Source organism: Lagenorhynchus albirostris, chromosome 19 (genome assembly GCF_949774975.1).
Source record: "Lagenorhynchus albirostris chromosome 19, mLagAlb1.1, whole genome shotgun sequence".
NCBI lineage: Eukaryota > Metazoa > Chordata > Mammalia > Artiodactyla > Delphinidae > Lagenorhynchus > Lagenorhynchus albirostris.
The window spans coordinates 24,098,404-24,125,850 of record NC_083113.1 but is presented as its reverse complement, the minus strand read 5'-3'; the positions used below and the strand labels follow the sequence as shown (position 1 = coordinate 24,125,850).

General features: G+C 38.6%; 1 protein-coding gene across 2 annotated transcripts; it reads left to right on the top strand.

Moving 5' to 3' along the window:
• The first annotated feature begins 494 nt into the window (after window positions 1-494).
• Window positions 495-27,318, top strand: LOC132509317 (UPF0547 protein C16orf87 homolog). 2 transcript variants are annotated; one of them, XM_060130210.1, is made up of 4 exons: window positions 495-618; window positions 6,674-6,770; window positions 19,290-19,472; window positions 25,658-27,318. In XM_060130210.1, the coding sequence occupies exons 1-4, from the start codon at window positions 553-555 to the stop codon at window positions 25,774-25,776; spliced, it is 465 nt and encodes a 154-aa protein (XP_059986193.1). In that variant the 5' UTR covers window positions 495-552; the 3' UTR covers window positions 25,777-27,318. The 2 variants fall into 2 exon arrangements, with proteins under 2 accessions (XP_059986193.1, XP_059986194.1); XM_060130211.1 differs by lacking the exon at window positions 25,658-27,318 and adding an exon at window positions 20,686-20,757.
• The last annotated feature ends 129 nt before the right edge of the window (window positions 27,319-27,447 follow it).

Below are 27,447 nucleotides of genomic sequence, written 5' to 3'. Positions count from 1 at the left end.
TCAAACGGCAGGATCTGTGCCAAGCGCTTTACTTCCCACCGCCTTTTTCACTCACGTTCTCCTTCCTCCGGGGGAGGGGGCGGGCTCAGCACCACGACCCGCCCTGTCTGTGCATTCGTTGGTCGAGCCTGACGCCCGTTACTGCCGAGTCCCGGCCAAACCACGCCTCCACGCCGTTCGTCTGGCCCAGAGAGGGCGTGTCCATCGTCCCACCGGACGATCCAGTCGGTCTCCTCTCGTGAGAATCTATACGCCCTAGAGGACAGGAGCGGCGTGGGTGGGGGCGTGTTCCGCGGTCCCTCGGAGCCCGCGCACGCCGCGCCCCGCCCCCTCAGCACGCAGGCTCCGCGCGAGCTCGCGCACGCGCGCGCGCGCGCGCGCTCTTCAGAGCCTCACTCTGGCCAGCGGGGACCGACGGGCGGAGCCCGGGCCGCTGAAGTACGAGGGGCGGAGCCCGGGCCGCTGCCGCCGCCGCCGCCGCCGCCGCCGCCGCTACCGCTGCTGCCGCCGCCGCCGCCACTGCCGTCGCCGCCGCTGCCACCAGAGAGGAGCATGTCTGCAACTCGAGCCAAGAAAGTGAAGATGGCCACCAAATCATGCCCCGAGTGCGACCAACAGGTGGGCGCCGGGGGCCGGACACCGGGCACACGGGCCGGTGGGGCGGGTGCGCGCGGGCGGGCGTCCGTTGCCGGCGGCCGCTGGCTGTGGAGAGGCCGCCTCGCCGGGGTCCCAGCGGCTGAGCGTGTGGGCCGGCCCTTGAGCACTGGCCACCATGGGAGCCCTCAACCGGCCGGATAGAGCCCAGGGGTTGCCGGGGAAGCGCCCGGGGCCGCGGCCCGGCCGGTGCCCACCTGGCGGCGATCAGACGGGCGAGTATCTTGCCCTGTGGCCAGCGGCGTGAGAGGGGGCGTGGATTTATCGTGAGCTGACGGGGCGCCCTGTTCGGACCCTCCCAGAATCGCCTGTCCGGCTCCGGTGACAGCGGCAGGAGTGTGGGGCAGCAGCCCAAGTGGACGAGTTCGGTCCCTCAGCCCCCTCCTGCCCTGAAGAGAATCCTCGATGTGTCGACTCTGAATCTGGGCTCCTGGCTCCGAAATCCGCCTTCTGCCAGGCAGGGTTGCTTTGTTCCCGTTTCAGACGTGTACGGTAGACCCCCAAAACTGTCCCCCCGCGACCTGGGCGGATGCTTGAATGTGACAGGCCCGCAGTGTAATAGTTTTAAGTTTTGGCGAAATATGGAGATTTTTTCTCTTAAATATATTTATTATATTTTTGACGTAAATAATCGTGAATCCTTTCTGTACATTGTTTTAAATGGAACGTTATTGAATGACGCCCCCATTGAAGCCCTTCCTGAGCGCTCCTCACTTGCCCCTACCCGCCGCGGTATCCACTGTTAAAAATTTGGCATTTTCTGCTTCCAGATCTTCTAAAATATATATATGTGGTTTTATGAATTTTAAATGACTGCTTTCTACACAGAATTAATGGTGTCATAGCTGTAAGTTAAAAAAATCTCATCTTACCAGGCGCATTAAGGATGCCTCATTTTTTACTAGAATAATAGAAGTTCCTCTAAACCTTATAATCGAATGAGTTAAGACTCTCAGTTAAAAGCATTAGTAAGGGCCCTATTTCACGCCAACATGCAGATCTGGGTGTGTTTTTTTCTTTTCCACTGAGAGGATTTTTTTCAAAATGATTACCTCTTCTCCCTTTTTCTTTCTTTCCTTTTTTTTAAATCAGGAGTAATTTGAAATGGATGAAGTTTTTTTTTTTTTTTTTTTTTGCGGTACGCGGGCCTCTCACGGTTGTGGCCTCTCCCGTTGCGGAGCACAGGCTCCGGACGCGCAGGCTCAGCGGCCATGGCTCACAGGCCCAGCCGCTCCGCGGCATGTGGTATCTTCCCGGACCGGGGCACGAACCCGCGTCCCCTGCATCGGCAGGCGGACTCAACCACTGCGCCACCAGGGAAGCCCTGAAGACTTTTTTAATAAGCTGATTTTAGTGCATACTTTAAGGAGTAAGCTTAAAGGTTGATCAAATCTTTTAACAGAAAATGTTACATGTTTTATTCAGTATCTTTTATGGGCAATGATAGATATGCTGATCAGAGGAAGACTGTGCAAGGAGAATTACGGTTTATTGATTGTTTGAGTTTATTGAGTATGCATTCTAAAAACAATTTAGCCATGTTTTCCAAAACAGAGTTAAATTTCCTTTCTTTTCTTTTAAAATTTTTGTTTGCGTTGGGTCTTTGTTACTGCGCGTGGGGCTTTCCCTAGTTGCGGCCAGCGGGGGCTACTCTTCGTTACGGTCCACGGGCTTCTTATTGCGGTGGCTTCTCTTGTTGTGGAGCACGGGCTCTACGTGCGAGGGCTTCAGTAGTTGTGGCTCGCGAGCTGTAGAGCGCACACACAGTAGTTGTGGTGCGCGGGCTTAGTTGCTTCGCGGCATGTGGGATCTTCCCGGACCAGGGCTCGAACCTGTGTCCCCTGAATAGGCAGGCAGATTCTTAACCACTGCGCCACCAGAGAAATCCTAAATTTCCATTCTTACCATTAAACTAAATTTGTTAAATTCTGAAAAAGTTGGACTTTTCTATTTAAGTCTCCTTGTTGAAGATTATTTCAATATTTAAATCATTTCCATTTGTTCCGTTTAATTGTGCAGAAGTATAAGGTTTACATGGTATGCATTATGCATTCCAGTTTCTGTAGGGCATCAGTTATTGCAAATCCTGACCTTGTTGTATTTGGCATACAGTAACCTTTTGGGGAAAATAACCTGTTTTTAATATCCTCGTTAAAAAAAGAGGAAAGGATAGTAAACTTGTAGGAGTCCCTGTAACTATTCAACAAAACGTGATCAGCATTTTATTTGGAAATATCACATTCTGTTTTGTTGTTACACACACAACCTCCACTCCAGCTGCCATAACAAAATACCATAGATTGGGTGGCTCAAACAACAGTAATTTATTTTGTCACAGTTCTGGAGGCTGGAAGTCCCAAGATCCTGGCAGAAAAGAGAGCTTTCTGGTGTCTCTTGCAGGGACACTAATGCCATCCTGAGGGCTCCACCCTCATGACCTCATCTAAACCTAATTATCTCATCTCCAAATAATACTATCACGTTGGGGGGTTGGGGCTTCAACATACGAATCTGTTGCTGGGGTGTTTTTGCGAGGTGGAGACACAATTCATTCCATAACAGGCTACAACAACATAATTTAAAATGTTGGTTTGTAGTGTTCTTTATTCTAAATAAGATAACATACATGGTGACTAATTCAAACTTTTGGTGATTCTTAAAAGCGATTTATCTTTTACTAAAAGTAACTCAATTGAAGAAAATAATAGATTAATTTTAGTTTTCTAGTTATTTGAAAGTACAGTTTCTTATAAATGAGAAAAAAATTATAATCCAGAAAGCCATTTTTAAAAAAAGCTTTAGAATACTGCTGTTATTCTAAGTTGCCTGATGAATATTAAATTAGAATTTAGATATAGTTTATAAACATAAATATAAAATCTTTAAAGTTTGAGGAGATTGCCTCAGTTGAGTAGATTTACATAAATTCTGTCTATGTGTGTGTAAGTTTAAAAACAGGTACAGAGATCAGCAAACAAGAAAGACCTAGATTTTCAGTTGCTTTATTACGTCCCCTTTTACATTCCCCCATTTGAAAATATAGTTCTGAAACATCTAAACCACAATACTTTTCATTTTCAACGGGTTTCACATCCACTAACTCAAGTTACTGAGCCATTTTGAGTGTAGTAGTAGTCAGGATTCTTATTATTTTTCTGGGATCTCTGGTGTATGTTTCTGTTTTTGCTTTTTTTTTTTTCTTTATTACATCAGCTTTTTCCCCCTTTTAGGAAAAAATGTTAGGAAATTTTATGTGACATTTAGCAAATATATCTACTGTACGTAACTTAGATGCTCTTAGCAACAAAGAGTATAGATGGATTCTCTGTATTGTGGTTATTTTTGAGCTTTTTAAAGTCAGTGAAACAATATAGGGTCAGGATTTTGTTTTTTGCAGTTGTTTTTTAAGCCTGTCTTACTTGTAAAACATGCCTACAATCTAAATACCTATTTTTCAAGGAATAAATTGATTCACAAGCCATCAGTAAACAACACTTCAAAGTTTTTTCCTTGCATTTTAAAATCCTGAAAGTATAGCATTAGAACTTTCATTACTGTTGTCTTTGGCATTACAACTGAAATTTCATGGAAGTTTAGGTGTTTGTTTAAAATCCAAATTATACAATAATTTAAAGAGATTAATATAACTGAAGTTGTCTACCTCATTTAATAATTCTTTTTACAGGATCTGTATTGTGGTGGTGGTTAGTTGGGTTTTCTTCAGGGTTGGTGTGAGGGGAAGGAACTTTACATTTTCAAAAGGACCTTAGGGTGACTTAGCTCAGGCGCATGAATGTTCCTTGAGCATAAGACACTTTCATTAAGGGACGTAAATCAGCCTGTCAATTGAATTAGTCATCCCAAAGCCGAATGTACATTTCTCATCTAACTGTAGCACACTGTTAATTCTGGACATGGGTTGATATAATTTTTTTGTGTATAAGACAATTAAATTTCAATTTGTTGAGTTTCAATAGCTGAAAGAAAATGGTTGTTGAGTAGCAAAGGGTATGTTGAATAAGAACATCACGTTCTGTGTTTTTTTTGGGTAGCATTAACTTAAAACAATTTATATTGCTGTGGATGTCGTTAATGATGTGTTTAAGTATAAAGGAAATGAGTCAGTACCTTTGAGCTTGGTTTCTCTGAAGATGTGAAATTTTTAAAATGACAAAACATACCTATTTTAGGCAGATTTTACACTATTAAGAAATGTAACATTACATTTTCTGTCATGGTTTGGAAGAATCTCGTTACATTCTTTTTTTTTTTTGCGGTGCGCGGGCCTCTCGCTGTTGTGGCCTCTGCTGTTAAGGAGCACAGGCTCCGGGCGCGCAGGCTCAGCGGCCATGGCTCACGGGTCTAGCCGCTCTGCGGCATGTGGGGTCTTCCCGGACCGGGGCACGAACCCGTGTGCCCTGTATCGGCAGGCGGACTCTCAACCACTGCGCCACCAGGGAAGCCCTCGTTACAGTCTTGATAAAGCAAGCTGTTAGACATACCTGGAGTTTGATTATTTTTATAGCTTCATTGTTATTTTTCATAAATACAAACTAGAATTCTTTGTTCAGTATTTTTATGCAAAGAAAAGGAATTCTGCCAGAATTCTGATTTAGCTTATTTAGATCACATTTATATTCTAGAACATGAGGCATTCTCTACATAAATGGATGAAAGCTTTATAGTAGTGATTAAACTTTTACATAAGCAGAACAGTGGGCAAATGGAACTTATCTCACAAAGGGAATTGTAATTGGTATTCTGTGAGTACTTTTTGTTGAGATTAATTTCTGGTTTTCAGTGAATGTGCCCTGAGTCCAAGGATCATTAAGGTTAATATTAGTGAAACAATTGTGGAGGGAAAGCTAAAGCTTTTTTCAATGATTTTCAATAATATTTGGCTTTATAAATTTATTTATTTATTATTTTTGGCTGTGTTGGGTCTTCGTTGCTGCATGCGGGCTTTCTCTAGTTGCGGTGAGCAGGGGCTACTCTTCATGGCCATGTGCGAGCTTCTCATTGTGGTGGCTTCTCTTGTTGCAGAGCACTGGCTTTAGGCGCTCGGGCTTCAGTAGTTGTGGCACACGGGTTCAGTAGTTGTGGCTTGCAGGCTCTAGAGCACAAGCTCAGTAGTTGTGGCACATGGGCTTAGTTGCTCCACGGCATGTGGGATCTTCCCAGACCAGGGCTCAAACCCATGTCCCCTGCATTGGCAGGCGGATTCTTAACCACTGTGCCACCAGGGAAGTCCCTAACATTTGGCTTTAGAAAAATATTGACAGACTTGAAATGGAGAAAGGAGACACTTGTAAAAATAGTTTACAGATTTAGAAACAGAAGCCTGAAGAGCTTGTGTTTTATCCGACGTCCTTCCTGGAGCTGAGACTGTAAGATACTAGATCTCAACTCCTGCTTTGTCCCACATTCTCTTTTGTTTGTACAACACTTTTGCCCCTCAAACGGGTTGTTGTAAACTTTTTTTTTTCTATTGGTAGTAATAGGCATCTTACCTGCTCATGTTGGAACCTGGGTTGTTTTCAGTTCTTTACCCTTTTGAAATGTCTTGTAGATCTACCTTCTCTCCATTTACATTCTCACTATTCCAGTGGGGCCCATAATATTATGCTGGGATTACTTTAATGATTTCCCAATCACGCCCCCTTTTCCAATTTATTCTATATAAACTGCTTTCAAACTAATATTTTAGGAAATGCTACCTTTTTCCCCGTATATTTTCCTTGGCTCTGACCCTATTGTGGTTTTCTGTTGTTCACTCACATCAGCACATGTTTACCGTGCATTTGCTACATTCATGGTTATTGTAGTGTGTTACTAGAATGTGAAGATTTAGAGGACACAATACCCATCTCATAATTTGTTGTCAGGAGGTGGGGTTTAAATAAATCCACGATTCCTACTTCAAATAATTTATCATTCAGTTTAGGAGAGTACATAAACACTGAGAAGTTAAAGAACAGAAAAATAGTAATAATAAATTGTTTCTTTTTTTTGTCTACAGGTTCCTGTTGCATGTAAATCATGTCCCTGTGGTTACATATTTATTAGCAGAAAACTTTTAAATGCAAAACACCCAGAAAAATCACCATCTTCTACAGGTAATTGTGAGAGTTTACCACATTTTTAGCTTTTTGATGTAGAAATTTAAAATTAATTTTTGTGAATTTACTATTCAATTTTTGTTGAAGTTAAAAATTAAAGTCTATTGAAGTATGTGTTTGGTTTTTATTAGCTATTGGAAATCAGCTTATGACATTAGTATGCCGTTTATTCTATTTAAATGTTAACTCCCTTGTAATGCTGATAACGCTTGTAACAAATTTTCTATTTTTTATTTTTGGAGTATGGAGAGCCATTGAAGGCTTTTAAGCAAGGGAGTGACCTGATCTGATTTTTTTTAAAAAAATTTAAATCTTTACTAAAGGTATAATTGACTTCCAGGAAATTGTGCATATTTAAAGTGTATGTTTGATAAGTTTTGTCATGTGTTTACACCAATCAGTCACCACAGTCAAGATAATGAACATGTCCATCATTCCCATAAGCTTTCTAGTTCCCCTTTGTAATCTTTCCATCTTGTTTCCCACTCCCCCAGATAACCACCGATCTACTTTCTGTCACTATTTTAGAACTTTACATTATATAAATGGAATCATACAGTATGTAATCTTTATTGCCTGACTTCTTTCACTGAGCATAATTTAAGATTCGGCCATATTGTTGTGTATATCAATAAGAATTCATTCCTTTTTATTGCTTAATAGTATTCTTTGTGTGGATATGCCACAATTTGTTTATCTGTTTACTGCTTGATGGACATTTTGGTTTTTCCTCTCATAGTGCTGGTACAATGTGTAACAACTTTAAAGTAGGTTTTTGTTTTTTTTTTTTTAAACTGGTGACTGAAAAAATATAACCTGATTTTGGTGTGAATATAATTTTTAGATACATTGGTTATTTTTTGTAATTCCCTGATATAGAATATCTAAAAAATTTTTTGTTTGAATTTTACCTTCCCATTAATATAGACAAATTGGATTTGTTCAGCAGATATATTTATTAAAAAATGAAATGTTGTTATTTGTTCTTTGATAAAGTCAGAACTTTATATGTTCATGATCCCCAAATAGGAGTAGATTGATTGCAAGTGTATATATGAGCACCTGCTGTATGCTAGGACTGTTCTAAGCCTTGGGCCTAAAGTAATGAATGAATTTACTATCAAGGCGGGTTCACTGCTGTCATGGAGCTTAATGCATGCTTGTAGGCAGGAAATAGAGAACAGATAAACAGGGAGAATATCAACTTGTGAATAAACGCCTTGTAAGAAATTAAAATAGAGTGCTGAGGTGTGTGACTGGAAGGCTACTTTTGATTGAGTGGTTGGAAGCTTCTCTGAGAGGTGACATTTTAGGCTGAGGCTGAATAGGAACAGGGGGGTAGTAGCCATGATAAGATCAGGAAGAAGACCATTCTTGACAGATGAAATAGCAAATGCAAAAATTTTAAGGTTGTTAAATTTTGGTATATTTTAGGAACAAAAAGGCCAGCGTGGTTGCAGTGTAGACAGTAAAACCAGGAGAGTGTTTGATATGAGGCCAGAGGGATAAGCAGAGGCCAGATTATTTATTTAAGGCTTTGTAAACTAGAGTAAGATTTTGGTTTTTGTTCTTACAGTGTGAGGAGAAACTATCCCTGGGATGTGCAATGAGGTGAGGGGAGGGTGGCATGCTCTGATTTGCCTTTTAGAAAGATCATTCTGACTTCTGTCTAGAGAATAGTTTGTGGGGTTACAAGGTGGAAGTGAGCTTTTGCAGTATGTTAACTGAGTGAGGATGCTGAGTTAAGCAAAGAATGGTTATAGTAGGAGATGATTCAAGAATTACATATATTTATGTCTGTGAGAGGTCTGTTTATCCTAGGTCTGTGGAGAGATGGGAGGAAAGTAGTTTTAATTCCATTTCTGCCTCTGAGTTTGCTCCCTTTCAACATGGTAATGGACTTACTATTAATTCATTAGTTCTTAAAGGCTGTTGCTGGATTGGTTATATAGGAGTCATCCAGAGAACTGTTAAAAATCAATTCCTGGTTCTTGTTTCCTAAGAGTATGATTTGGGTATGGGAACCTTGGAATGATTCATTCAGTAGATTTGCTGGGGTGGCATGTCAACTCAGTTCTGAGGCTCCAAAATGAATAAGACATGGTCCATGCTATTAGTGGGACAATTGTGTTTATTAGTTTTTCACTCAACAAATATTTTTGAGACCCTTCTATATACCAACAATTCAGGTGAGAAATGAGGTAAGGAAGAAATGTAAATGAGGACAGAGAAAAGGGACAGATGCTACAAGTGTTAAGAATTTAGAATCATTTGAAGGAAAGGGAAGACTTTAGAATGACTTTCAGATTTCTGACTGGGATTACTGGTTAGAAAGGGAAGATAAAAGGGAAGACAAGTTTTGAGGGAAAGATGAAGAAACTATGTTTGGATATAGTTGTGAAATATCATCCGTGTGGATTTTTTTTTTTTTTTCCCAGTTGGACATACCGTCTGAAGCTCAGGGAATAGCCTCAGCCAGAGAGAAAGGTTTGAATCATCATGGTTGTTGATATCATGGAAATGGATGAGCTAGTTCTATAGAGTCTATAGGGTAGGAAGAGGAAGCAGGTTCAGGGACTGAACTCTGGCAGACTCCAATCTTAAAGGGTAGAAGTGGGTAGGGAGGTCATGTCAGCTGAGAAGAAATGTCAGCCGCAGGAGAACAGCCAACAGAGGTGGTGTTACGTAAGTCAGTGTGATGAGTGAGAAGCAGTTCATTATTATTTTACGTTTGGAGTTTCCTAAGGTTCTGTTGTTTAATAAGAGTAGACTTGCGACCTTGAAGTGAAGATGAAACATTGAAGCCTAGAAATCCTAGGGAGGAGGAAGAAGAACCAGCAAGACAAACAAAGAATAGAAAGGACAGAGAAATATCAGGAATAGACTGTGCTGTAGAACAAAAGGAGGAAAGGGTTTTAAGAAGGATTAAGAGTACTCAAAGCCTGGAAATCAGTTTGGTGTAGTACAGACATGTACTGTATGTTGTTATATATTATATGAAGATCTGGCTTCAGATTCAGATTCCAGTTTGGACACTCTCTAACAGGTTAATTAACCTCCAGGGGCAGCTGCTGTTTAGTTGTGTTTATGTAGGTTTATAGTACCAACTTAGAGGATTGAAGTGTAGGTGAAGTGTATATGAAAATGTCTAACATAAAGAAAGCTTGGTATGTTATAGGTACTCAATAAATACTAATTTTTACAATTAAATTTCTTTTTAAAAATTTTTTCTGGCTGCATTGGGTCTTCATTGCTGCACACGGCCTTTGTCTAGTTGCAGCGAGCGGGAGCTACTCTTCGTTGCTGTGCGTGGACTTCTTATTGTGGTGGCTTCTCGTTGTGGAACATGGGCTCTAGGCACGCGGGCTTCAGTAGTTGTGGCATGTAGGCTCAGTAGTTGCGGCATGCAGGCTCAGTAGTTGCGGCATGCAGGCTCAGTAGTTGCAGCATGCACAGGCCCTAGAGTGCAGGCTCAGTAGTTGTGGCGCATGGGCTTAGTTGCTCCACGGCACGTGGGATCTTCCCGGACCAGGGCTCGAACCCATGTCCCCTGCATTGGCAGGCGGATTCTTAACCACTGCACCACCAGGGAGGTCCCCAAGGAAGACTGTTATTTGCATAATTAAACATTTAAAACAAAAAAGAAACATCCTTAAAGCTCAGATTGCACTTATCTTAAAATCAAAGCTATAAAAGATTATTTGAAATTTCAGTGGGTTGAAACCTCTTATTTAATTATTGTAACTTTGTGTGACCTGCAGGAGGAAAATAATCTGTTAAGTCATAGATTTATCTAGATTTGAAATGTTGAAAACTCACATTTTGCAAATATACTAATCATCTTTATATCTTCATAACATACATGAAAATAGGGAGATGGGACGCTAGAACAATATAGAACTTTGCTAGCTGAAAATATAGATAAATAAAATCTATTACAGAAGTTAATTTTAAATTGTAAAAATATATTAATTTCGGTGAGAGGAAAAGATGAGTGTTACAAATAAAGCTGTATTAATGCTCAGTGTTTTGTACAAGTGCATAGAACCTCAAGGCAATTAATTATTCTTTGATTCTTTTCTAAATGAGTTAGGAATGTAGTATTGTTTCTTTTATCCTTTTTAGGGGGTCAATATTAAATGGAGATAAATTTTTAAAAATTGACTATGTTGTTCATGTAGGATTTCATTTCTAAATTGAATGGTTGACTGAGAGTTTAAAAAGTAGCCTTGGGCTTCCCTGGTGGCGCAGTGGTTGAGAGTCCGCCTGCCGATGCAGGGGACATGGGTTCGTGCCCCGGTCCGGGAAGATCCCACATGCTGCGGAGCGGCTGGGCCCGTGAGCCATGGCCACTGAGCCTGCGCGTCCGGAGCCTGTGCTTCGCAACGGGAGAGGCCACAACAGTGAGAGGCCTGCGTACAGCCAAAAAAAAAAAAAGTAGCCTTGAGGTTGAGTCTTCATCTGCCAATTTGAAGAAATTTTTAAAAAAAGAAATTAAAGGAAATACTGTATTTCCTAAAATTGAAAGTATCTGTACTGTGGCCTAAACCTTCAGTACTGTAGGTAGTAATCTATTCAAGTATTTGGTCATTTACCAAATACTGACAGAAGCAGTTTTTGGTGAGAACAAACTCTGTTCCAAATCTTTAAATTTAGTTTTCCAAGTGGGTGTTCTGGGTGGTTTAGTGACATCAAGGGTGCTATTTTGCATTTAATAACAATGGATATACCTTTAAAATTTTTTCATTATAAAAACTGTAAAGAAAAAGTAAACTGAAAATCTAACTGAGATACTAGTTTATACAAGACTTCCGCTAAAGGTAAGAAAAAGGTTTAAAACGGTAAGAATTTTGGGGCTTCCCTGGTGGCGCAGTGGTTGAGAGTCCGCCTGCCGATGCAGGGGATACGGGTTCGTGCCCCGGTCCGGGAAGATCCCACATGCCGCGGAGCGGCTGGGCGCCATGAGCCATGGCCGCTGAGCCTGCGCGTCCGGAGCCTGTGCTCCGCAATGGGAGAGGCCACAACAGTGAGAGGCCCGCGTACAGCAAAAAAAAAAAAACGGTAAGAATTTTGAACAGCTTATTAGTATTTAACTGTTAATTTCTCAGTGAGTATAAACTTTGGGTTAAGCTTAGTCAAATAAATAACAAAATTAAATAAATTCCATTTTTTATTGAGGGAAGGAAAAAGGGATAAAAATATTAAACCTAATTTTTAAATTATTCTCTAACAGGGAAAGGCTGATAAATAAGCAAAGTCCATAAACGACATACTCGCTCATGTAGTTAAGGAAGAAAAATGGGGAAATGATTATCACCAGTACCTTTTAGAAACCCAAAATGATTGAACGTTAATCAGTAGTAAGTGATCCTCAACTCTGAATTACTTGACAGTGAAGATTTGGTTTTGTTATTTCAGAAAACATTGTTCCTTACATGCTAATCACTTAAAATTGCTGTACATTCATATATGGAACATAGTTTTTATTTTGCCTTTTGATGAAAAAATACATACCTTCATCTCTGTGCCTTTCTTTAAAGTTCTTAATCATATAGTTTATATAATGATATCTATATTCATCTTTAAAAGACATTTTTCATAGAATCCTCTGATTTCTTCTAATCAAGACTGATTTTAGGTCTGCTGCACAGCTGTCATGCTAAAATTTCTTTCCATTGTACTATAAGGATAATCCTACTTTTTCTTTTTCTTTTTTCTTTTTTTTAAAGATATTTTGATGTGGACCATTTTTAGTCTTTATTGAATTTGTTACAGTATTGCTTCTGTTTTATATTTTGGTTTTTTGGCCATGAGGCGTGTGGGATCTTAGCTCTCTGACCAGGGATCGAACCTGCACCCACTGCTTTGGAAGGTGAAGTCTTAACCACTGGGCCGCCAGGGAGATCCCTACTTTTTCTTTTTTTTTTTTAATTAATTAATTTATTTTGCTGAGTTGGGTCTTCGTAGCTGTGCATGGGCTTTCTCTAGTTGCGGTGAGCGGGGGCTACTCTTCATTGCAGTGCGTGGGCTTCTCATTGCAGTGGCTTCTCTTGTTGCAGAGCACAGGCTCTAGGCGTGTCTCAGAGCACAGACCAGGGCTCAAACCCGCGTCGCCTGCATTGGCAGGTGGATTCTTAACCACTGCGCCACCAGGGAAATCCCAGAATTTAGTATTTTAATCGTTTTAAGTTGTACGGTTTAGTGGCATTAAGTACATTCATATCATGTGCTTAATCATCACCACTGTCCATTTCCAGAACTCTTTTCATCTTCCCAAACTGAAACTCCACACACATAAAACAATAACTCCCCATTTTCCTCCCACTCCCCGCCCCCATCACGCCCCAGGCCACTACTATTCTTTCTGTGCTTGTGAACTTGAATTTGACTACTGTAGTTACCTTCTATAAGTGTAGTCATGCAATATTTGTCCTTTTGTGTCTGGTTTCACTTAGTATAATGTCTCCATCCACGCTGTGACGTGTCAGAATTTCCTTCCTGAATAATATTCGATTGTATGTACTTACTACATTTTGTTCATGCATTGAACAGAAGTTTTTAATTTTGATGAAATCCAAGTTGTCTATTTTTTCTTTTGTTGCTGGTACTTTTGGTGTCATATCCAAGAAATCATTGACAAATCCACTGTCTTGAAGTTTTTCCCCTAAGCATTTTATAGTTTTAGTTGTTATATTTAGATCTTCAATCCATATTGAGTTAATTCTTGTATATCGGGGTCCCCAATCCCCGGGCCGCGGACCGCTACCAGTCCGCGGCCTGTTATGAACCGGACCGCAAAGTAGGAAGTGAGTGATGGGCGAGCGAGCAAAAGCTGCTTCTGCTGCTCTCCATTGCTCGCATTACCTCCTGAACCATCCCCCTGCTCCGCCCCTCCCCCCCCCCCGGGGTGGGGGAATATTGGCTTCTAGGAAACCAGTCCCTGGTACCAAAAAGGTTGGGGACTGCTGTTGTATATGGTATAAGATAAGGGTCCAGTTTCATTTTTTTGCCTGTGGATATCCAGTTTTCCCAATTACCACTTGTTGAAAGTACTGTTTTTTCATGGCTACTGTTATTGAAAATCATTTGACCATATATTCGAGGATTTATTTTTGGGCTATTTTATTCTATTGGTCTGTATGTCTCTGGTAAGGCAGTACTACTTTTTTTTCTTTTTTTTGCGGTACGCGGGGGTGTCACTGTTGTGGTCTCTCCCGTTGCGGAGCACAGGCTCCGGACGCGCAGGCTCAGTGGCCATGGCTCACGGGCCCAGCCGCTCCGCGGCATGTGGGATCTTCCCGGACTGGGGCATGAACCTGTGTCCCCCGCATCGGCAGGTGGACTCTCAACCACTGCGCCACCAGGGAAGCCCAGTACTACATTTTTTTGATTACTGTAGTTTTGTTAGAAAAGGTTTGAAATCAAGAAGTGTGATTCTCTGTTCTTTTCCAAGATTGTTTTGGCTATTTGGGGTCCATTGAGATTCCATATGATTTTAGGATGGAGTTTTCTATTTCTGCAAAAAAATCTTAATGATATAGTACTTTCAGAAGGTATGCTTTGAAATGTTTTAAGATTTTTTTGTTTCCTGAACTACCTTTGTTCCTCATGTTTTTGTTTTTATTTTGTTTTTGGCCTTGACCAGGGATTTAACCCGGGCCACAGCAGTGAAAGCCCAGAATCCTAACCACTAGACCACTAGGGAGCTCCCTGTTCTGCATGTTTTATCTTGCTTCTTCTCTCTCTCACACTTTTTATTTTCTTCAAATAGCTGGTAATCCTTAATTGCCTGTTGATATTTATAAATGAAGGTCTTGGTTTATCAGTGTAGATAACTTGCATGAATATCCTACACTGTTTTGAAAGTCTATTTTGACATCTCTTTAGTGTACAATTGGAAGAAGCTTATTGGCAGGCTTTTAGATGTAAATTAGGTGAGCTGGGGAATGCTGTTGAAATCCATGATTGCCAAAATAAGGAAGGTTTCATTCTGGGACAGAATGTGAGATCCTTTATAGTATTTCATTTTTATGAGGAACTGCCTTTTTTGTTTGTTTGTTTCTTCTTTCTGTGTTGTGGAGGGTCAAAGTCCCCTTGAACATCGCTTGATTCCCAAGAGCTTTACGTCTTTATGTGTTACTTTGTATACATAGGCCCAACTGTTCTGCAGTAGTTCTAGTTATTCTGATGATCACCCTGTGGCCTGCTGTTCCTTACTGTACTTTTCGTCCTGTCCTGGGAATATCTTTGGGAAGAAGAGCGATCCCTGCTATAGGAGATATCTCTTATTTTTATTTTGAATTTTAGTGTTTTCTATTCTGGTTACTTAGAATCTGTTAGCTTGCCAGTTTGCTGAAATTCTGTAATTTTAGATCGTTAATAGCACCCTTTCCTGTTTCAAGCACTGCAGGTTTATTTTCCTTTTTCCCTTTACCTTTTTACCCATGTTTGTGCTCATTTCAATAGGATTTTTGAGAAGATAGTGAAATAAATCATGTGTTCAGTCTGATTTTATTTATTCAGCACCACTTAACATGTGTAGGTAACGTTCTAGGTTCTGTGAATGAGACAGACAAAAGCACCCCAGCTTTCATAGAGCTTATATTTTGATGGGGGAGACATATTGAGCATATAAATAAATGTAGTAGTAGTAGTAGAAGTAGTAGTAGAAGAAAATTATAGAAAGACTATAGTAGTAGTAGTAGTAGAAGATTATAGAAAGTAACTTGGGCTGGGAGACTCAGAGGGGTGACCTATAAGTTGACATCTGAAGGAAATAAAGCCTGTCTCATGAAGAGCCTTGGGAAGAAAGCTCTAGGCAGAAGGATTAGCAAATGCAGAGACTCAAGGGAGGAAGGAACTTGTTTTATTAAAAGGAAGGCATATCTGCAGAGTACTGAACAAACTGGCTACTGGTATGAGATTAGATGGATGAGAGGCAAATGTCAGGTCTTATGGGGGACTTATAGTCTTTGGTCAGGAAATTTGACTTTCTTTTAAATAAAGTGAAAAGCTAATGAAAGGTTTTAGAAAGGAAGCTTATTTATACAGTTTTTTTTTAAGATAATTTTGGCAGCTATTTAGGGAATGTGTTCGGTTGCCCATAGAAGTGGGAGAAATGAAGAAATTGTGGATGTATTTTGCACAGAGTACCTATGGACTTCTATGATGATAGAAGAAACAAGCTGAGTCACAAATGACTACAAGTTATTTGGCTTTTGCAACTGGTTGGTGCTATTTACTAGTATAATGAAGGTTGGAGGAGGGAAAATCAAGAGTTATTTTTTGGCACATCTGAAATGCTTGTGAGTCATACAAGTGAAGCTGTCAGGTAGGCAGTCTAGAGCTTTGGGAAGAAGTCAGAGCTGAAAGTAGAAATTTTGGAACGATTATAACAATAGTTTTTAATGTTTTGGGTCCATGGTTTATCTGGGCTCAGGACAGAGTCCTAAGACTTTAATATTAGAGATGGAAAAGAACCTGCAGGGAGGAGAAGACAGCAGAGGTGATAAAGAGGAATGACTGGTGAGATGGGAGATTTGCAGAACCTGAAAATCAAGTAAAAAATTAATTTCAAGGAAAAGAGGGGGCTTCCCTGGTGGCGTAGGGGCTTCCCTGGTGGCGCAGTGGTTGAGCGTCTGCCTGCTGATGCAGGTTCGTGCCCCGGTCCGCGAAGATCCCACATGCCGTGGAGCCTGCGCCTCCAGAGCCTGTGCTCCGCAACGGGAGAGGCCACAAGAGTGAGAGGCCCGCGTACCACAAAAAAAAAAAAAAAAAATTAATTTCAAGGAAAAGAGTAGTCCTGTGTTGAAGTTTTGAGAGATGGTATTAAGATGATTAAAGAGAGGTGTCTATTAGATTTGCTGACAGGGGTTTTTGTCCTTCTTGATGATCATTTTCATTGAGTTGGGAGCTATACTGGAATGAATTGATGGGTGAATGGGAGGTGAGAAACTGAAGGCAGAAAGTACAGATACTTCGTTTTTGAGAAGTTGGCTATGAAGAAGTTTGCAGAGATGGGTGGGTAGCTGAAGGAACAAACTTATATTCAGTGTTAAACTCTAAAAGGCATACTATAAAAAGCTTTACCTGTTACTATTTCTTTCAACTTTTTTTTTTGAGAAATTCTAAGCATACTCTGTCCCATCCACATCCACTCCTTCTCTTGTATATTATTTTAAAGCAAATTTCATATCAATTATAAATATTTCATTACATGTTTCTAAAAGACAGACCTTGGGACTTCCCTGGCGGTCCAGTGGTTAAGACTCCATGCCTCCAATGCAGGGGGCATGAGTTTGATTCCTGGTCAGGGAACTAGGATCCCATATGCCATGCGGCACAACCAAAAAGAAATAAAATTAAAAATAAAAAAAATAATAATAAAAGATAGACCTTTAAAAACTTAAGCACAATAAAAAATTAACAATAATTCCATAATATCAAATATCCAACTGGTGTTGAAATTTTCAGGTTTCTCATAAATGGTTTTTAAAAACAGATTTCAAATAAGGTCCACACGTTGCATATGACTGATATCTTTTTTGGCTCTCTCTTTATCCATTATTTTCTCTTTTATTCCTTGCAGATTATATGTTAAACTATCACTTGTCCATTTGGATTTACTGTTTGTGTCTCCATGGTGTATGTTAACACATTCTTTGAATGATTTCTCTTTTTCTTATAAATTGTAATTTGGATCTAAGGGCTTGATGAGATTTGATTTTTTTTTTTTTTTTGGCAAGACTACTTAGGTAGGTATTCTATAAGGAGGCACAAAGTCTACTTATCTCTGTTTTTGTGATGTTAGCTGCTGTTGATGTTTACATTTAGTTCATTTCAAGTTGAAAATGGTAATACTCTTATTCCTTCTTCAGTTTTTTAGCCACAGTGATTCTAAAATAAGAAATTGCTCTTCATCTACCCTTTTGTTACCCAGTGAGTGGTACAGTTTGAATAGAAAAGGCAGGGTAAATGCTTTATTCTTTTCCTTTATTTCACTTTTCAAAATAGTGAGTTGGTTCTTTAGGTGTTTCAGTCTATTATAGTTATTATTTTTATTGATGCTCAAATTATAATAGTCAACAGGAGCCTCTTCAAGTTAGCCCTTGAGTCCTTTAACAAGATGCTGGTGATCTTAGATAACTTTCTTACAGTTTGGAATAACTAGGTATTCTTGCATTATCTGGCATATGTTAATCTGAGACCTGGAATTAACTAATTCTCCAAGGATATGGTATTTGGAAATAACTATTAATATTTTACTTAAATTTATTTTATTTTATAGTAGCCTATTAAGCGTACTTAATTTATATAGCCTTTTATTTCATTTTATTTTTAATTTATTTACTTTATTTATTTATTTTTTGCTGCATTGGGTCTTTGCTGCTGCGCGCGGTCTTTCTCTAGTTGCGACCAGTGGGGGCTACTCTTAGTTGCAGTGTGCAGGCTTCTCATTGCGGTGGCGTCTCTTGTGGAGCACGGGCTCTAGGCACGTGGGCTTCAACAGTTGTGGTAGGTGGGCTCAGTAGTTGTGGCTTGTGGGCTCTAGAGCGCAGGCTTAGTAGTTGTGGTGCACAGGCTTAGTTGCTCTACGGCATGTGGGATCTTCCCAGACCAGGGCTCAAACCCATGTCCCCTGCATTGGCAGGCGGCTTCTCAACCACTGTACCACCAGGGAAGCCCTATATAGCCTTTTAAATTGTTCTCTTTAGTTCTTGGGATATGAATTTTCTTATATGTTTTGCCCCTTTACCACCATGGTTTTAGGCATTTGGTGAATTTTCTTTCTTTCTTTTGAATTCAGGTACGTATTAAAGCAATTTAAAAAAATTGTTGTTTGTCTTATCCAACCTTTTGATCTGTTTGGAGTGAGAGGGGTGGCTCCTTGCATTAATTAAATCACGATGTTGAGTAAGGTTCCCCTATTGCTATTTATTTGGGATAAACATGCTCTTAGAATGTCAGAAATGACCTCTTCTGTGGATAAAGTGAAAACTGCTTACTTCCCTAGTATTTTTATATTTTTCCTAGATACTTTCTGTTTGGTTTTTATTGGGAACTTTAATATAAATATTATGGCTAAGGTCAGTTTTGCTTCTGTGTATTTGACATATTTCAATCTGTAATTTGGGTAGGGGGAAAAAAGGAATGGAATATTTATTTTCCTTTTGTAATACTTCACCATTTTTAACTTGGATACAGAGAGAAGGAAAAAGGTTGCTGTGGAATTGTGTGAACTTGTAGAGGCTGAAATTAAAAGTATCAAATAAAGAAACTTGTCTTCTGTTATAAGATTCCTACTACCTCATGTGTTAATGTGGATCTGAATTCTTTTGAATTTCTTTCTTTCCTGCATGGGTGAGGGACATATAGATGTTATGGTTGTAGTTTTATAAAATATGCCAGGCAGCAAACTCTAGTGCTATTTAGAAAAAAAAAGAAGAAAGCAATGAGAACATGGGCAAACAGTTCTTGCTAAGCCCTAAAATATATCACTTTTATTCATCCATACAGAAAACAAGCATGAGGCCAAGAGGAGGCGAACAGAGAGAGTTAGGCGAGAGAAGATAAATTCTACAGTAAATAAGGATTTAGAAAACAGAAAGAGGTCTCGAAGTAACAGCCATTCAGATCATATCAGACGAGGAAGAGGAAGACCTAAAAGTGCATCTGCCAAAAAACATGAGGAAGAAAGAGGTATGAGTAAATCCAAGCAGTTGTTTTTTTTTTTTTCAGGTATTAAAGTTTTCTAACATCTGAATTAGATAGTAGTGAAGAAAGTGTTTGGTAGGCATTGAACTCCTGGACTTAAAATTCCAACTCATATTTTAGTTTGTAAAAGCATTTCCTCTCAGGTAGATGTTTATTTTAAAAAAGTCACATAAATTTAATTCTTATTGGAAAATTAAAGGCTTAAATTAGGTAAAATTCACCTTGCTGTAAACTGATGATAGTAAAGTTCAGAGATAATTTGTGTATGACATCCTGGATAAGTCTGTTAAAATAGTTATACTTTTTTAAAGATAAATCTGAATTCTGTTAAGACTTATTTCAAACTATTATACTGTGAGTTTTAAAAATTTACTCTCAAGTGTTCTTCAGTATGAATTTTTAAATTACTCCTATTCTGTTTCCTATTTTGAGGCAGCTTTTGGATAGTAAGGTGAATTCTTCTTGGTCTAAAACATATTCATATTCTCCTTATAGATTTTCTCTTTTCTTCTGATAAGTAGTGTGTCTACCAATAACTTGTTTGTAACCATCAACTAAAACTTCTCGTTTTCTTTGATTTATACATCTTTTAAAAAACCTTTTATTGTGGAAAATTTAAAAGATTACACAAAAGTAAAAAGAATGGTATAATGCACCCCATATGCCCATGAATATCTTTTTAAAAGTGGGACTTTCAAGCCAGTAATTAAATGAAAAAACAAGAGAGTTGCTTTTTATAATTCTTTAAAAATCTCTCTCAAGTAAATCAACTATATTTCAATTAAAAATAAATAACAATGTTGTTAGACACCACAAAAGCCTCTATTAAAATAATTTCTTCAGTGAAATGTGTTTATAACTTCTTATGTTATTTGTGAGTTATGCTTTGCTTTTTCAGGTATTCAGTCTTAGGTATTCAAATATAAATGTATTTTAGACATTGAGAATTTTTTACCTGTTCACCGTTTCTCTCTGCTTTGTGTGCTTCTATTTGAATAAAAGTGCTACTGTTAGGGAAAATAACTTCACTGGTATAGGTTTTATCAAAGTTAAAGATTTTTTAATATTGTATGGTTAAAGGACTAAGGTTTATAATGTCTTTGACTGTATTCTGTGAAGACTGTGCTTCTATACTCCTTAATTTCCTTGGGTAATTTTACTGCTTTTTCTCTTTCCTTCTATTATGCTGATCTTCCAGAGAGGTTGAGTTGTTTTCTCAACTTGAGGGTGCTTCTTTAACAATGGGATGATCAGAAAATATATGCTAAAGACTGTTTCAGAATGAAAACTAGGTAAAGAAAAGTCAACAGAGGGGCTTCCCTGGTGGCACAGTGGTTAAGAATCTGCCTGCCGGTGCAGGGGACACGGGTTCAAGCCCTGGTCCGGGAAGATCCCACATGCCACGGAACAACAAAGCCCGTGCACCACAACTACTGAGCCTGCGCTCTAGAGCCCGTGAGCCACATCTACTGAGCCCCACGTGCCACAACTACTGAAGCCTGTGCACCTAGAGCCCGTGCTCTACAAGAGAAGCCACCACAATGAGAAGCCTGCGCACCGCAACGAAGAGTAGCACCCACTCGCCACAATTAAAGAAAGCACAAGCACAGCAACGAAGACCCAATGCAGCCAAAAAATAAAATAAATACATTTAAAAAAAAGTCAATGGAGAAAAAAGAAAAGAGGGAAATACTGCTTGGCCCAGAAAACAGAACATTCTTTACAGTTGAAGTAAAGGAAATATAACCCAAAGAATGGAAAAGGAATGCTTCTAGTCAGAGGAGATGAGAGAATAGATAATGACAGTCTTTTATTTGGGGAAATGAAGGCTCTGTAGTTGTGGTAGGACTATATATGCAGGTTTGGATCTTTTATTTCATGTTAACTTGAAAAAAGTGTTTATTTGGTATAAGTTGGTTTCAGGTATTTTTAGTTTATTATAGAAAAGTTTTAAGAAAGCTATTTCTAGAGTAAGATGCTTTTAATACAAACAGGGAGGACCTCAAGGAATTTTTGTATAATAAAATAGAATCTTTTAATGTAGGCCAGGGGCAAGGGCATTCAGCAAACTTTTTCTGTAAAGAGCCAGATAATAAATATTTTAGGCTTCGTGGGCTATAGGGTCTCTGTCATAGCTAGTCTGCTCTGTCATTGTATCTGGAAAGCTGCCATAGAGAATACGTAAATGAATGGGCATGGCTGTGTTCCAGTAAGACTTTGTAAAAACAGGTGGGAGGCCAGATTTTGCCAATTGCATTTTACCAATTTTGCAGGCTGTATTTTACAAACCCTTAAGGCAGACCATGTTTTCTAAATATAATACTGATAGAAAATATGAACTTTTGAAATGTCTATATATTTTAGAATAGACTTCTTTGATATGCTTCTTAGTGTTAAGTAGCTACTTAAATTCAGTGTTTATTGATTCCCAGCTCATAGGGCCCTTGAAGAATTTGAAGCAAGCTTTACCTTTATTCTAATAAGGAAAACCTGACAGTGTGTCTAAAAGCACATTTTTAATTGGCTTTACTGTTTCCTATGTTTTGAAAAAAATAGGAAGAATAAGGAATGAAAAGGAAATCTTTTTAGACATCTAGATAACAACATTATGATAAAAGCCAACCATTAAACTTAACAGTTTTGGATGGTTTAAAATAAGTCTTCATTTTATATGTAGGGGGTATGATTATTCTGGATATTAGTAAGTAGGAGTGACATTTTTTTTTTTGCGGTAGGCGGGCCTCTCACTGTTGTGACTTCTCCCGTTGCGGAGCACAGGCTCCAGATGCGCAGGCTCAGCGGCCATGGCTCACGGGCCTAGCCGCTCCGCGGCATGTGGGATCTTCCCGGACCGGGGCACGAACCCGTGTCCCCTGCAGCGGCAGGCGGACTCTCAACCACTGCGCCACCAGGGAAGCCCCAGGAGTGACATTTTGACTGATTGAAATATATTGGGCAATTCTGAATACCTTATTAATGAACATAGAGAGTTAATGTAGACTTCACGTTAAAGATGGTGGATTGAATAAACACATCTAGCTCTGCACCCTCCCCAAATCCTAGTAAAATGACAAGGATGAAAGGGATTTTTTTTTTTAAAGGGCCAAGTCCCACAAGGACAAGGAGTGGGAGAAGCAGCAAAATTCTGCAAAGTGCTAACTTCTTTAGCAGACCCAAGAAACCCAAATTGTAAACTCCTTTGAGGAAAGCTGAGAAAGAAACTGATTTTTGTTTCACATCTGCCTAAGGTCAGGAATTTTTACCTCAGTTATTGTCTGAAAGTGTAGAGGTGAAGGTGAGGCTAAAAACAAGACTATTTGAAGTCTGTGTTTTAATAGCCTGCTAGGGCTCTTTACCCTGACCTCCCCTCCCTGCAAGTTTATCCTTTGAAAGGGAAAACACAGTCTCTGGTCTAGGAAACACCAGGCATCATTGAGGGCAGGAGTACCAAATTAAGATGAGGAAGATTAGGTGAAAATTGGAGATGGTAAATACTGAGTTCTCCAGTCAGGCTTTCACAGAGGAATAAAAAAATAACTTGGATATGATAAGTTTTTGCAGGGAGAAGAAAAAAATTAAAACTACCATTAATATTCTTTGTAAGAGAAGGTATGGTAGTCATGAAAGAAAAACAAGATGATGTTTAAAAGGAATTGCAGATGTCAAAAAAGTACCTGGAAAATGAACTTTAAAATGAGAATCTCAAAATATATATATATGTATGTATATGTCTATACGATTTGCAGAAATGTAAAACTTTAACAGAAGCCTTATAGACAAAATTGAAGAAATGTACCGGAATGTATAGCAATAGGAAAAGAGATGAAAAAATGAATAAGAAACGTAAGAAATTTAGAGGACCAGTTCGAGGTCCACATCTGTAAATAATTGATGTTGCAGAAGAAGAACATAGAAGATGAAGTAGTTGGGAAGTCATCAGTGAAATAATTCAAGTAGTTTTCCCAAACGGGAAGGACATTGAGTTTCCATATTGAAATGCCTCACCAAATTCCCAGACCAATGGATGGTTAAAACTAGATATTATGCCAAAGCATATCATCATAAGTCATATCTCTCTGGTTAAAGGGAAGGTCCTTCAAGTGTTCAGAGAAAATAATCAAAGTGGTACAGTGGAATACTACCCAGCAAGGAACAAACTACTCACGTATGAACAACATCAGTGAATTTCAAAAACATGTTGAATGAAAGAAGCTAGACACAAAACAGTACGTACTATACCATGGCACTTATATGAAGTTCAAAAACAGGCAAAATAAATCTATGGTGGTAGAACAATGGTTGCTGGTGGGGTGGGAAGGGATTGACTGGAGAGGAGCATGAGGGATTTTCTGTATCTTGATTGTGGTATGGGTCATCCAGTTGTACACTTATGATCTGTATATTTAACTGTAGTAAATTTAGCAATAACTTAAAAAATAACTGTAAAAAGTGCTATACGGTTTTCTTAACAGTGACACCAGTAGTTGGAAGACAGTATTTTGCCTTTAAAATACTAAGAGGAGGGCTTCCCTGGTGGCGCAGTGGTTGAGAATCCGCCTGCCGATGCAGGGGACACAGGTTCGTGCCCCGGTCGGGGAAGATCCCACATGCCGCGGAGCGGCTGGGCCCGTGAGCCATGGCCGCTGAGCCTGCGTGTCCGGAGCCTGTGCTCTGCAACGGGAGAGGCCACAGCAGTGAGAGGCCCACGTATTGCAAAAAAAAAAAAAATACTAAGAGGAAATATTCAAGTCTTTACTCAATCACACTATTAACTAGTGTGAAGAAAGACTAAAGACACTTTCTAATATTCAGGGTCTCAAAAAATTTGCTACCCATACTCCCTTTCCCAGGAGGCTACTGCAAGATATATGACATCAGTGAAGAAGTAAACCAAGAAAGTATCCTGGACCTACGGCACGGGGTCCAACTCAAGAGAGAGATGAGGAGAATCTCCAGCATGATGTTGACGAGAGATCTCCAGATGATAATTGTGCAATAGGCCTAGAAAGCAACCATTTCACATTGGAGCATAGAATTTCTTCAAGAAGATAAGATTGATATGTGTAAACATTCTGAAAGATTTATCCAACTAGGAGAGAGTTTGGGTTCAATTAGTAATGAAAACTAAGCAAGTGAAAAAAAAGAATCTCTTCAGTGAAAACAGTGTACAGGAAAAGTGAAATCATTTACACAGTGAATAATGTAAACACAATATTGATCTCATCAAAATGGTAATATAACTATAATGGGAAGATGTGATAAGAGTATGGTGGGGGCAAGAGACAGAAAACAATAAATCCTAATATTTCATGGTGGAAAGTCAATTAATAATGCCTATAACCAAAAATCCAAGATGTTGCATCAGATAAATATGTTACTTAGGTAAAAACCAAAAGGAATACCTGGAAAAGTAGTTTTATTTGAAGAGTAGGAAATGTGCGTGAGGGAAAGAGGACTTCTGTTTTTTTGTAACACGTTTTGTAAAAATAATTTGACTCTAAACTATATTCATGTTTAACTTTGATTAAAAAGTCAATACAAAACAAAAAACGAGACAAATGTGGAATCATAGTAGAGCCTGAAAAAAATCATTTGGGAGAATATACACAAAAGATGTTAATCGTGATTTTAGCTGGCTCATAAGATAATAGGTGATTTTTCTTTTTTATTTTTCTGTATTTTTCAAAGTTTCTACCATGGACTTGGATTACATTTGTAATCAGGTGGGGAAAAGTAGAAATAAATGTTGGTTATTCATGTTTTCCATAGCAGGGCTAAGGTGAAGAACTTAATATATTCATAAAGGCACCATTGATGTTCAGAAGGGACCATATTTAGGGTGAGGAGATTCATTTTGATTGAAACAGCTCATGCTAGTGAGGAGTAAGAAATATTTGAGATTCTTACAGAAATGATATCGATATTAGACTGTGTGTATAGAAATATATACAGTCTCCATTTAGTCTTAGAATTGATTTCATGGCATTTTAGTAACTCCTTTGTGTAATTTTAAAATTTCAGTTCAGTAGCATAATACTTTATAGCAGTTAGTGTATGTTGTATTATTATGTATTATATTTATTGTCATTTAAAGGAATACTTGAAAACTTTAAAAAAAATACTGCATCTACTGCCTTTATATTAAGAGCTTTCCCTTTTTCTTTTAACAGAGAAACAGGAAAAGGAAATTGACATCTATGCTAACCTCTCTGATGAAAAGGCTTTCGTGTTTTCAGTCGCCTTGGCAGAAATAAATAGAAAAATTATTAATCAAAGACTTATTCTCTGATATTTGTCTGCAAAATGTGTTGAAACTTTCTTCAGGATTACATCAGCAAATTCTCAAACAGTTACGAACTCCCAGGAGCATTCTGACTGCATCAATAAGGGCCATTGATTGTTTTTTTTTCTTTATCATTTAGCCTGTGGCACACTTTGGGAGCAAAGCTGCAGGCTTGGACTGTTCTGGGATTTCCTTGTTTACCAAGGAGTATTGTCAGTGTTTGTGTTTGGGATATAGTGTATTAACCCCCACCCCCCACTGAAAAAAAGAAAAAATGCTGGATGGCTTTTACAAGATTAAGGGGTAGGGTTGGGAGTGGAAGTAAGGAAACTAGAGAAATAAAATGATAGTTTGCAGGTTTGCCACCAGAGATGCAATATTTTAAATACTTTGAGAAAGAGTGACTTTTAAAAATATATATTTCAGATTTTCAGCACTAACATTGCATATTTGCAGTTCATTTAGTAAATTGGCATTTTATTGAATGGGGAATTAATAATATAGACTGTAAATTTTGTCTTAAATTGATTTTTTTCTTGGCCTTTATTTTTATAACTTAAGGTATGAGTTATATTTTAGAAGCTACTTTCTAGTTTGGAAGTTTGGGTGCTATATGAAGAAAAACATTTAAGGATATATCATACTTCAGATATTAAACACCTTGTTTTCTTGAATGTAATTTATTTATTAATTAAAAAAAATACTTTTTTGCTCTCAAGATGGTGCCTGTTAACCTAAACATAAAATATATTTATTACATGCAAAATATTTCTTAGATAGCCACTTTGAAGCAGTAATGTTCTTTCTGAATGGATGTTCATTTATACATCCTGAAAATTATTTAAATTGTTACTTAACCTCACTCTGGAGGAAAAAAATAAACCTTAATATTGAAACTAATAGATTAAATAGTTTGGTATAAGCTTTTTGTTCTAGTGAAGTTTTGTGAACTGTATTTAAATTATTAATTTTCTAGTGTTAAATGATAATTGTTTATATTTGATTTGTTTTATATAAATGCTTTTGCATTTTTGTATATCGATTTAATGCTTAACATATTCAAACTTGATAATGATTTCCCTTATTTTAAGTGGACTGTGGCCTCCCCGCACCCCCCCTCCCCCATCTGTTTGGAAGTCCTGAAGCCTTATTAGGGAATGTAGGCAGCAGTTAGACTTAGCCCTTACTTAAGAGAACTTTCCTTTTTAATTTCAACAACAGCATTGTCAGCTTCAGAGTGCATCTCCCATTACCTCCCAGAAGAAAAGAGGTTTACCTTTTTTTCTACTTTATTTAAATGGTAGCCAGCAGAGGGAGCTTAAGAGGTTCTCTAGGTAGGATGTAGGATTTTTCCTAAGAATTCCTTTTCCCTCAATCCCCATATTTACCTGCAAGTACTACTACAATTATCTTGTATGCATTTTAAAGCCCTAGTAATAAAGTTTATTCCCAGAAATGTTAATGTGATTTTATCTATGAAATATAAGAAAAGTTTAAATTTTGAGAAAAAAACTTAAGATTAATATCTAAAAATGCTTGTGAACTTAATATAGGCATACCTCCAAAATATTGTGGGTTCAGATTCAGACCCCTGCAATAAAGCAAATATTGCAGTAAAGCAAGTCACATGAATTTTTTGGTTTCCCAGTGCATATAAATGTTATGTTTATACTGTAC